At 37.2% G+C, this 12,748-nt stretch overlaps 2 protein-coding genes across 2 annotated transcripts; both read left to right on the top strand.

Annotated features, from left to right (window-relative positions):
• The first annotated feature begins 1,972 nt into the window (after window positions 1-1,972).
• Window positions 1,973-3,765, top strand: LOC116301539 (ectonucleotide pyrophosphatase/phosphodiesterase family member 5). The gene has a single exon (XM_031710615.2). It carries the CDS (start codon window positions 2,144-2,146, stop codon window positions 3,581-3,583), a length of 1,440 nt encoding a protein of 479 aa, XP_031566475.2. The 5' UTR covers window positions 1,973-2,143; the 3' UTR covers window positions 3,584-3,765.
• A 1,238-nt stretch (window positions 3,766-5,003) lies between these two features.
• On the top strand, window positions 5,004-12,063 carry LOC116301532 (uncharacterized). The gene is made up of 12 exons (XM_031710607.1): window positions 5,004-5,218; window positions 5,314-5,426; window positions 5,774-5,959; window positions 7,317-7,387; window positions 7,907-8,008; window positions 8,309-8,381; window positions 9,155-9,293; window positions 9,532-9,712; window positions 9,841-9,995; window positions 10,138-10,271; window positions 10,345-10,467; window positions 10,899-12,063. Exons 1-12 carry the CDS (start codon window positions 5,149-5,151, stop codon window positions 11,601-11,603), a joined length of 2,052 nt encoding a protein of 683 aa, XP_031566467.1. The 5' UTR covers window positions 5,004-5,148; the 3' UTR covers window positions 11,604-12,063.
• Window positions 12,064-12,748: the final 685 nt, after the last annotated feature.

Raw genomic sequence — 12,748 nt, 5'->3', positions numbered from 1 at the left:
CATGACCGCTGGTCTAAAATATCATTCGGCTGCTCAGTTTTACTCGGGCTACATGTGGTGGCGTAGCAATACCCACTGATCTCTCTACTTCTTCATTATTTCGTAACAGCAATTTGCCTGTGCACTTTAACTTGAGGAATAAACGATGACAGTATTCTTGGGAATCCAGCTATGGATGGCTATTTTATTGGTGATTTTTGGATCTGATATCATGGCCTATCTGGCGAGCCCAGATTGTAGAAAGTGAATGCGCCTGCAATGCAGTCAATCAGATATATGTTATAGACGTCAGTTTTGCAGTCATCGCCATTTGGCTAGCTTGTCTGTCACTGTTGCACTTATTGTCTTCGCATCAAAAAAATCATTAAGTAAAAGACCTTACTCATGACAAGTATATTGGCAGGAACACAGACGTGAAATAAATGGCGCCATGGCCATGAAAGTATTTAAAATCCGGCTTACTCGCGCAAAGACTCTTTGGGTTACCTGGGTCAGCCTCACATGCCAGATAATTACGTACATGTAGCTGGGGGCCTGGCTAGCACAGCCGAGTGAACGCACCTGCCTGTGGTCTCCTATGATTTACATCATACTGATCTTTTAGCTGGTTCAGTCATGTCATCTCCTTCTGGCAAGTCAATCTCTGACTCTTTATATAAGTATAAACCTTCATAACTTAGGAACGCATCACTCAAAACCATTCAACTATTTACTTCATGTAGAATCGGTACTGAAAGTATTGTCGAAGGGTTCATTTGCACTTTAAATCACTTTATGTAGGAGCTGAGAATTGCGAAACAAAATATGGTACGACGCCTGACGACCTGACAGTATGTTATATTATTGGCTTATTGAAAGGTACACATAAGGGAAAATGCTATGCCCATGAAACGGCTTAGATTTCTGACACTCAACGGAGAATGAATGACAACTCAAAGCTGTTATTGTGATTACAGAAGGGGCGCTGTCACAGGGATTTGTGTTCCCCCGAGTTATGTGTTGCCCCGAACACTGGGCGCTAGTGTTTTATGTTCCCCCCTCCCCTCCCTATGAAACATCTTTTGACACGATTCTCTCCCCCAGGTCAAGGACATATTAAAGAGAACTATTACTCTGAAAACGAAAAATAAATGAATTATCTCTATCGTACATCTTTATCGTACATCGTATAACCGACATCCCTGCTAGACTGCAGTTACCTAGTTCCGTGGCTTCACTAGCCACCAAAGTGAAGCTAGCGTCGGATTGGCAGCGTCGGATTGATATTCATTGAGATTCAGAATCATTTCCGGGGGAGGTCAAACAGGTCATTCTTCTAAAATCCTCTAACGGTGGCAAAATCACAAACGAATTCCGATTAAACTTTCTTCTCTGATTTCTATTCATGATATTCTACGCTCTTAGTAGAATACACTGCCTATTCTCGACGAATTTACGGATTTTGATCTCAGCCTCGGATTGGACTCGTATTACAAGTCACGTTCAAAACATTCAACTGACAACAACAGACTGACGATTTAATTTTTATCAAACATTCAATTTATTCACTTCTAACCTTCATATAGTGAACTCGATTTTACTTTTAACCTTCGTATCGGAATCTACATTTCATGATACTGATTTTGCTCTCAGCCTCGGATTGGACTCGTATTACATCTCAGCCTCGGATTGGACTTCTATTACATCTCAGCCTCGGATTGGGATCGTATTACATCTCAGCCTCGGATTGGACTCGTATTACATTATTATTAGGGGACAAAGAGGATTTTAGTAGAATGACCTGTTTGACCTCCCCCGGAAATGATTCTGAATCTCAATGAATATCAATCCGACGCTGCCAATCCGACGCTAGCTTCACTTTGGTGCCAGTGTCATAAACAAAATTCTTTACATTTGTTATTTCACATTGTTTGTTTCACATTATTTGTGACTTACAAGTTTATGGAGGAAACAAAATAGATGTATTGTTTACAGCTATTATCGTAGGAGGTATAGTATTTCTCTATAAACATTCAGCATAGTATTACGTAGAAATCTGACGTTGAAGCATCTTGGCCATATTCTTGTACATGCGCAGTCAATATCAAAGAAAGTGTGAAAACAATAGCTTACTTGTATTTGATACACATATTGGCAAGGAACAATGGTTGCTTTGCACGTGTGGTTGCAATTTATCTGCGTGTGTTTGATTCTCCAACTAAGCTTTTTGTTGGTTAGCTCTCATTCAAATACTACAACCAAAGACAAGTCTTCGCCGATAATTCTCGTTTCTATAGACGGCCTTGGATGGCAGTTCACCGGAGGCAAATTTGCAAACACGACAAACCTTGATTACATCGCTTCAACAGGCGTGAAGGCAAAGTACATGAAGACGGTTACTCCAACTAAGACTTGGCCCAATCATCAAACCTATCTCACCGGGTTGTACCCAGAAAGTCATGGATTGGTATCAAACAAGTTCTGGTACCCCATCTTCAAAGAGAAATTCATATTTGAGTATGACTGCTCGAACTTTGATCCCAAGTTCTGGCAAGAGTCAGAGCCCATTTGGCTTACACTACAAAAGCAAGGTTTCTACAGTGGAATGTATTTTTGGCCGGGATTTTCAAGCTACAAAACTAAACCAACTTACTACGAGAAAGCTCTCTGTAAAGTGAACTGTAGCGCTATTCGCGATCTTCCTGCATCTCGTAAACCAGTACGTTCAACGTTCCCGCCATACGATCATTGTTATCCTAATTACTCGATACCGTTTCCTCACAGAATGGATGCCATTGTAAGCTGGTTGAAATCAGACAAACCGCCTAAGTTCGTTGCAGTTTATGTTGACCAGCCAGACTGGGTTGGACATTCTGACGGACCTAAGTCACAGAAATTCAAAGACGAGATCGAGAAAGTAGATCGAGACGCAGTTGGATATTTAGTCAACAAGCTCAGAGAGGTTGACCTTTTAGATAAAGTCAACTTGATATTCGTAGCTGACCACAGCTTTGTGCAAGTCAATCTGAGCAGGTTGATTTACTTGGATGATTATCTCGATCCATCAACGTTTATGTTGACAGAGTCTGGAACACTAATTCATTTGTGGCCACACGAGGGAAAGATGGAAGAAATCTATGTAAATCTGACCAAATTAGTCACCGAATACCCACAAGCCAAACTATACAAGAAAGACAACATACCCGAAGAATACCACCTTAAAAATAATCGCCGTACTCCACCCATTTTCTTGGACCCAGGATATGGTTGGATGGTCGAACCAACTCGCACCAACAGATCAAGTGACTGGGTATACGGCGCGCACGGGTATCCCGCGAGTGAAAAGTTGGCTGCAATATTCTACGCGCGTGGACCTGCCTTCAAGAAAGGATACAAAATAGATCATGGTCTCAGGTCCATCGATGTCTACCCAATGATGTGCAAAATCCTTGGGATAGAACCACGTCCGAACAATGGATCTCTAGACAACATGAAGATGATGCTGGTAGGAGAGGAAGGTCCTAAGGCTACAGGATTGAAGGTCATGTCTTGGTCATGCCTGACCTTGCTAAGTCTAGTCCTTCCACCTGCATTCTTTGTTTGATATGTATTTGTCTCACACTTTTTATCATTGTTTTTATATAGTTGAGAACATAATATCAGAAACTGAACTATAAACTTTTTTGGTTTCTCGACTCTATAGCAGGATTTGCCATTCATGTAGATGTAGCAGGTCTGTCCGTCCGTCAGAAATAAAAATAAAGGTTATCCGAACTGCTTTTCCAATGAATGAGTTTTTTTGTACTGGAATTGAGTTGAATTATGGGATCCGAATTATGGTTGCATATCTAAAAGTCAGCGCAACTTGATTACATTTTTACGTTATGTTTAAAAGAAAACTTGATGGTTTTTGTCCAACTCTGGTGTTCGTTGTTTAATGTGGTTAATGCACTAATAAACGTTAAGGTCTATGTAATGTTTTAAAATGAAGAAATTGTCGCCATCATCTGATGCAGTATAAATATACTAGACACTTGCCTAACCCACCCCCTCCCCCTTAGGTAAAAATGTTACGTTTAACATCCTCTCACTTGCAAAAATGAGGTCAATGAGTGTCATCGAATGGGCGAGTCTTATATTCTCCATAAAGTTCTTCCAGTTTATGCGGTCGGTTTGTTTGCTTGATGTTTGGTGTATATGCTGATGAGGCAAAAAATAAGCAATGACGTTAGCCTGTTTGAGGGTGGGGTCAAAACAATGGTCCAAAATAGGGACCCTATTATATGAATTAAGGTGGTAGGTACCGGTACATACCCCCTCCCCCATCAGAGACCTCTTCGATAGGAGGGTCTGTAGTGGCAATTTCTATACACAAGTATGTTTTTTTTGGCATACATGCAGACAGACAGTCCATTCATTTCTGTGATTTGGCTTTTGGTTTTCGAGATATTTGGGGACAAAATCTAAGATTTCCCTCTCAGAGGTGGTGGGTACCGGGTAACACCACCCCTCCCCCCTAAATCGGGTACCGTTATTAAGGGCCACTTAGAAACGTGGTTTTGCGTCCCATCCTATATCATCAATATGGATTAGCTATAATATTAATACATAGTTACTAACATACACTAGATTAAGAAAAATGCAACGGCTCTGATCTCCCTTTTCCTTTTTCCCGACAGTGGATCAAGATTTTTAGTTTTTAGACTAAAAATTCAGTAAATTTCTTTGATACTGAAATCTATCTCGTACCCAGTCTTCCAGCACCTTCCTATCGTCAGCGGGGTAAGACTGATTGAAATACTCTACCTCATCTCAAATTGGACCTCAGAATCTTCGCTCTTTCTTCATCTTTGATTTATTTACCACGTGTATAAGAGTGACCTTTACATTGTGATTGTAAAATTACGTAAATATACTCGCCATCAAACCAATAAGGCATAACCAAGTGTAGACATACAGAAGGGAAAGTCCCTCGTCCAACTAGATCCAATCCCTTTAAGCGACTATTACCCATCATACCATGCGCGGTTTGTTGCTTGATTAGATTTAGTTTTTTTAGAGAAGTTTGTTTGTAAATTTTGTTAAAATGTCGAGATAAAATGTGACGAATCGCTAGGTTGAAAAAGGTTTGCTTTGACTGCTGTCTAAGTACTAAAACTGACAAAGACAATGAGTGATAAGGAAGACTGTGAGGACGAGATCAGCGCGAGCAATGATCGTAGTGCTCCTGCAAGTCCAAGTGAGTGATCTAAATTACCCCTAAAATGTTTGGAGATATCAGACTATGATTTTCAAATTCTCAATAATCTGGCCCCTTTTTATTGACATCTTCAGCTCAAACAGACATCGAGGAGCTTAGGAAAAAGCTTAAAGCACCAGATAATAAGAAATTCGAGCGAGAGTTGGAGAAGTTGAACTCGGCGATTCGACAGAAAGAAGCCAAGTTTGTATCCTTGAAGAAGACGATTGAACCAACCTCGATTCTCATTCTAAACCTTTTGTAATACAATTCATAACTTTATTGATATTTGTTTATATAAGATATGCCTTTTGGATAAAGCCTCGTATTTATAACCAGATCTAAATACTCTATCGTAAACATCTTTCGAGATTAATTCATCAGAGGTTTATGTGTTTTCGAACAACGTAAATACGACGAGTATCCCGTTTTTCATTGCCCTGGTTTCATCGGTATCCCTCTTTGGAACCAAGTTTATCTTATTACCTACAGAACCTTTGGTATTTGTTAATTATATATATTGCTTCATTCATATTATTCTTAATTACGATAAAGCGGTCTTATCCCAAATCATCGCGGTCACAAGTAGAAAGCACCTCGTCTAGTCAACATGCTTTTCAAGATCGCGATACACTTATGGCTGAACTTCGAGGGTGCAAAGCAGAGAGAGAAAAAGAGATCGAGACGAGAAAAAAGATCGATCAGGAACTAAAAGCAGCTAGTGCTCTCGTCCAGTCAAAGGTGTCGTTAGAGATTCCCCTTAACAGTAATTATGGGTTTATTTATCGCATTAAGATGATAGATTTTTTCATATATTATTTATGAAATGTGTTTACAATGTTCTTGTTATGATCGGTTCAAAAGGGGGTTTATTTCACTGTTTCATTTTCTCATTTTACTATTATAAAGTTTTTATTCTTTATCAAAATTAGGGTATTTCCCATAGTATGAGATGTTGTCTATTTGTAATCAGTGTTGTCATTTGGTGTCAGAGGAACACAGGAAACCCATAATACCATAATATTCCACTAAAGATACATAGAGTTATAAATAGATTATTTTCAAGACGTGCAAGCGCTGTCAAAAATATTGTGTGATCACATTCAAAAACAAGTTATTTTCAGGTAAGACTGTTACATGCACTATGGAAACATATACAAAACTTTGAAAGTTATGTAAACAAAAAAAAAACTTTGACGTTTCTTTTAGATGAAGAGCAGGATAATAAATTTTTGAAAAGAAAAATTGCTCACTTCAGCCACAATCTTTTCTTTAAGGGTTTTAGAAAACACCTTTAAGGCTTGTTCACACTGTCTAGCAACTGAATCGGAGTCATAAGAGGAGCTTACGAAACCTTACGATCTAGTGTGAACCAATCATCAGTCTTTTCTTCCAACTCTGATTCTGATTTTGATACATATATAAATCAAAATATGAACCAAAGAATCAGGATCGTAAGCTTTGACCAATGACAGCTTATGCCCAGGCCATTCAGAGCAGAAAACATGGCAGCCTCCGTGGTAACTATGGGAAAAACAAAGAAGTGAGAGCCGAAGTGAGGCTTATGATTCCACTTTTGTTGTTTGATTCACAAATTTGGATCATATAATCTTCTTGTGCTTCCAATTCCATTTCCCACTCTGAGGCTTATGATGCTAGTGTGAACCAGCCTTTAACTCTATGGTTTTCAATGGTTTCCTACCTGTAAATGCCTTGTTTTGATGTCTGTGCCTGCAATATTGTTATGAAAGTGCTTGTGCATCTCCAAAGTTCTCTCAAAGTATACCAACCAACCTAAAAAGTTTTTTTTACCCACAAACAAAATTTCAAAAAATTGCCATCACTTTAAATGGTCTTTGCTTTCTTACTTTGTGTGTTGTCCCCCTAACTTATTACCTCTAGTGTGTCCCAGAGCTTTAGGACATAGGGTAACTTGTATCATATTCAGGAAAAATACATTAAATTAAACTTCACAGCTAAGCTAGATCATTGGAGTCAACAAATTGATTTCAATAATATCGCAGATGTTGATTTCACATTTTGGAACCCATTTTCGAGAAGCTGCATTAACGAGAGTGTGTTTATATATTTTTATCAGACTGAAGCATGTGGAAAGTTACAAGCAGGTCTCAAGTACAAGAAGGAGTCCAAGGTGGAGGAAGCTATCAGGTATGTTGTCCAAACCAAAAACAGAAATATACCTCAAATCCTCCTTATACTCAAGGAAATGAAATCCAAGACAAGATAGCTTTTTTGAAAAATGAAAAGTGCCTAGTTGAAAAGTATACCTTTCATTCTTTCAGTATAGAGGTTTTGCACCATCACGTGATGGCAGCCTTGACAGGAGGCATGGCAATAGAATCTTTTCCCCCTGGGAAACTGAATTTTTTCTCATGTAAATCAGATTAGACCAGATTGAATTGTTCCTGCCTCTTGTCATGACCGCCATCACCTGACGGTTCAAAGCCTTTATTGGTTCTCTATAAATATTCCTGAATCTCTTGGTTCAAAGTTTCTTCATTAGAGAGAACTAATTTGTAGTATATTGGGCCTGATATGCACACAACCATATGCACCTTGGATACCAAAACATGAAATACCTCTGACATGCACCTGTACTGTAATGTGTGATGCCTGCTATTTTTAAAATTAATTTTATTCTATTCTCTGGCTTCTTGGTTATTTCAGGAGGCTCGAACACCAAATGAGAGTACAACAGCTTAAGCTCAGAGAAGAAAAAAGGATCGTAACAGAAATAGATGCATTAAAACGATCCAAGAAATTGATCCAGTATGTGTATAGCACTCACATTAGAGTGAAGGCATTCAACCTGTGAATAAAAATTATTAGTCAACTTGTAATAGTCAAATAGACACAAAAGAAAACAATTGAATTAAGTACTAAAGTGTTAGTCTAATATCTGTTTCACAGGTTTAATGACTTCACTCTTTTGAGTATTATTATTGATTTTAGGAAATAAGATAAATTACTCACATTTTAGCCTGAAAAACATCTAGTGTGGATATAGAGGGAAGAAAATTCTCGTCCTAGTTCCTGATGCAGCTCCCATCGGTTTCTTTTTCTTTTCAGTGATTTTGATTTTTTGAAAAATGAAATTGGTCAACTCAGAGACAAGCAACATTTGCTTCGAATGAAGAGAGATGTAAGTACAGTACTGTATACAGCTATATTTTCAAAAAAGGTTGAATACTGAATGCTGCAGACTGAATAGTGCATTCCAAGACCGAAGGGCATTGTGGGTCTCATTATTTGAAATAAAAAGTAATTATGCAGCAATTAACTTTCTACATGTAGTTAGTTAATTTTTTTCAGATGGAATACACTAAAAATAGAATAAATAATTGTTATTCATCCCACTTTAGACAATGTCACTATGACCGACAATGCACTTCAGTCTTGGAATGCACTATTCAGTATGCAATATTCATTATCTAACCTTTTTTTTTTTTGAAAAAGCTATACATATAAGAATAACATGGTAACTTATACATCATATCCATAAGGGAAGGTTCTTTTAATATGCCAGGGGTTGGGGGGAGTACCAATTTTTTTGGGGCACTAAAGGAGAGGGGGGAGGGCTTTAAAAATTTGTCTTGCACACAAGGGGGGCTCTAAAGAGATTAGAAAAATCTTCACTGAAACATTTCTTTTTTGGGGGGTGGGGGGGGGGGGGGGAGGCTTTAAGAATTGAATTGTCCTAAAGGGGGTCCTGTAAAAAATAAGGTTTTGAGGAAAAATCTTCATCCCCCCACTCGGCATATTAAATGAGCTTTCCCTAATTGTTGATTGAAAAGGAGGGGTGTGTATGAGAGGGGAGGACTTCATATAAGGTAGCTATCCAACATCACTGGCAAAACATACTCTTAGACTGTTCAAATTTAATTCATTTAACTTATCCAGTGTGTTTCATTTTAGGGTTGCATGAGAACAATCGCAGGACTTAAATCCAAGGAAGAACAAATTAAGACTGCTCTTGATGAGCAGCGGCATAAGGCTGATGAAGCTAGGAATCAACAAAAAGAATACATCACAGAAAAAAATATTATCAAAAAAGGTCCACTGATATTCCACTTTTTTGCATTATATCATTAATAGCTATTTATATTTAAAAAATAAATTATTCACTTTAAAAGTTTTAATTTTAAGGAACCATTAATGTTAAAATAAATGCAATTGAAATTATATGAACTATGATGAAAGATTTAAAAAACGTTTTGATGTTCATGGGTTCAACGGTTTTGTCTAAATTTTATTTTAACTTATACTTATCTTTAAAATATTTATCTGCTCAGAAATTGATGAACTTTATGACAAAAAGAGAGCCTTGGTTGCAGCGTTTAACAAAGAGAAAGATGAATATCACAATATACTAAGGGACATTAAGTTACAAGAAAGACAAATAAGAAGAGAAATGGAGGTTGTGACAAGATCAGAGGATGGACACCCACAAAAATCAAAACAGTATAAAGACAAGTGAGTATGATTAAACTATAACACAAACCCATTTTGTACTATAATTACTATAGTTAGTAAAGGGGGACTAGTACTAATCTAATTACTATGGCATATCCTATGCTCAAACTTTTTTCTTTGTTTCATAGAAGTGAGCAAAGTACAGTTATCTCTACGCATGAGAGGATGCAAGTTCTGTGTGAATCATTGGTCAACTACTTTGAAAAAATCAATATTGACACCTCTACAAAGCCTGACTGTGATGACTCACCAACCTTACAGGAACAAAGTCAAGAATTTCAAGGTAAATCCCTTTGAACTGTTTTGTTTTCTTTCCTTGAGCACTCTACTGACATGGCAATGGGAATGGCCCCCACTTTTAATTTCAAAGGTGTTTCATGGGCACTGTATTTGAACATTTCTTTCAATTATCTCCCTTTTCTTAGGAGCTATTGCAAGCTTTAAAGGAGGAGCATTCTTGAAGAAGAAGAATGATGATTTAGAAGAGATGTATGGAGGTAGCAGCAAGAGGCAGAGTAGAAGGAATAGCAAAAAGGGGAGAAAATCAACACAAAAAGAGGTAAGGACAACAACCTATCTTACAAGAGTATCTAATTTTTGTGACCATTGGTTTCTTTTTTTCTTTTCTTTAGAATGGTCCCAAAAAGCTTGTCCTCCATCCTTTAGTGCTAGAACAGTGCCTGTCTCTATATATCACCCCACCAATTACTGCCTCTGATATCCCCAAGACTTTGGGACTACTGCATGAGAAAAAGGTACTGAATCAAAAGGCATGTCCTGGAACATATTTGGTTCTCAATATTAGCAGGACTTTCCCTCTACACACATGCAGAATCTTTCCTAAATTAAAAAGAGTGATGTCATTAGAGAAATATGACAAGAACATAATATTGTTATTCAAAAAATGGGAAATGTGAAACCTAAATGGGAAATGTGAATCATGAATGGAAGAGGATAGTTTCTGGTGCCCCAGGGTTTACGCTGCCGATACTTTATTGATAACTTCTGGCACTGGGTTTCCAATTTAAACACCTAACCATGCAACTGGAGATATAAGGGACACCTTAGTTTTATGAACATCTCATCAACTTGATTCATAGCTCCCTAATAGAATGTTTGCATGTGATAGGACATTTCTCATAAGCTTTTGCATTGACCAATTTATTTTATCATTGCTCTTTAACAGGCAGTTCTTTCTGCAGTGTTGGAAAATCCAGAAATGGTCTCTAGAGATTCTGAGTCATCAGTAACGTCTGCTACAGAGGAATTCCCTTCTCTTCCATCACAGAATTCATTAGAACAAGAGGCACTTTCAACCATCTCTTCAATGGATGACAGCATTGTTAATGATGAGGAGGCTAAGACAGCAGCAGGTTTGAAACCTGAAAATGTTGTAGTGGGTGATTTAGAAGAACAGGAAAATGATGGTTCTGACAAAGTTTTAGAAAACAAGGCTGAAAACCAGGAAGTAATTGAAACTGAAGAGGATTTGAAATCTCATTTAAATGGGAATCAAGAGAGCGCTCTTGAAAATGAAGAGCAGAGTGATTCCCATGATGTACGAGAAGAATTAGATTCAGAATTGAATAATGGAACAGATAATGGTGTACAACACACACCAGAAATTAATAATATACAAGATGACAAAGATGAAAGTTTCAAAGAAAACCATTTAAACAATGATTACAATTTAATCAATGACAATAACACAACGAAACTCAAGAAAAGTTTGGAAATCAACAAAAGCGATCAAAACAATGTGGAGTACATATCAAATGACGTGAGAAACTGTGATTCACAAGATGATAATCCTAAACTATGTTCCAAACAGGTCTTGCCTCAACAAATCAATGACCAGGATTCAGAAAGAGCTATAGACTGTCCCTTGTAGGGATGATTTTCTATATTTTTATGGATACAAGTTCAGACTTTAAATCAAACTTGGCCGTAATTAAGAGAATTTTTAACAAATTATTATTGATTATATGCATTTGTCAGGATCGTTTTGGATATTGAATTTGAATGGACATTTTATTTGTAAATAGAACTATTAGAAATAGAAATATTGCAGCATGTGCAACTTTAGCCATACTTTGCCAACTTTCCTGTCACAAGCATGTTCGAATCTACTTTTGTAAATTTCAAAAATATTGGTACCACATAATTCAACAGACATACCTTTAGGCTGCTCTAATATATCACAAATAGTCCATGTTCTGTGCCTTCCAGGCTAAACTCATGACCATTTGGGCTGTGGTTCTGATAGTTACTTTTAGTTTAAGTGTTATTACAGACTCTTCATGTTAAAAATGTTTGGCTGTTGTCAATAAAATCAGTCATTTTTATGTTTTTATAGTCAAAACAGAACAATATACCCCCGAAGTTACATTATTTGAATATTCAATTTATTTTTCCTTCCAAGGATACATCTGAAAAAAACAAGGATCAATGAAGACTCAGAATCCAAAATGATTACAAATTGAAAACTCGATTTCTGATTGGATTATTCAACAATTGGTGTCCAAAATATGGAAAATCCTCATGGGAAAACTGCTATGAATCCAGAGTCTTTCCTCAAAAGGAATAATCATTTCAATTTTCCATCAATAAAGTCAATGAAACCATTAATGGAACTTAAAGGGTAAGCTTGTCATTTTGACTGGTAACTTTTATTGATGGGAGACATAAAATTGAAAATTGCAGTGATTATGTTGGCATTAGAGCACCTAGTGCGACAAACCCCCTCATTGCCAATGAGTTTAGCTACATGTAGTTGTTTGCATCACATCATTATGAAAGCTGCATGTTGACAACCAACGATTTATTGGTTGTAAATACCCTCATTTCGAGTTCGTCTTGGCTCAGTCTTTGCCTTGATTGTGTACAAATGTGTTCTTTTTTAAAATCAATTGTATAGTAAGGAATGTAAGTACTGCAGAACAATATGAGTTGATTAAAATGCCACTGGTTTTGGTCGAATATTATAATGCACAACCGAGACTAAGACTGAGCAAAGAGAACTCGAAACTGGAGTAT

This window comes from Actinia tenebrosa, unplaced genomic scaffold (assembly GCF_029948245.1).
Source record: "Actinia tenebrosa isolate PJP-AT-01 unplaced genomic scaffold, QUT_ActTen_1.0 PGA_scaffold0__85_contigs__length_37466705, whole genome shotgun sequence".
NCBI classification, from domain to species: Eukaryota; Metazoa; Cnidaria; class Anthozoa; order Actiniaria; family Actiniidae; genus Actinia; species Actinia tenebrosa.
Note: the sequence above shows the minus strand (reverse complement) of the source record. Positions and strands in the feature narration are given on the sequence as shown.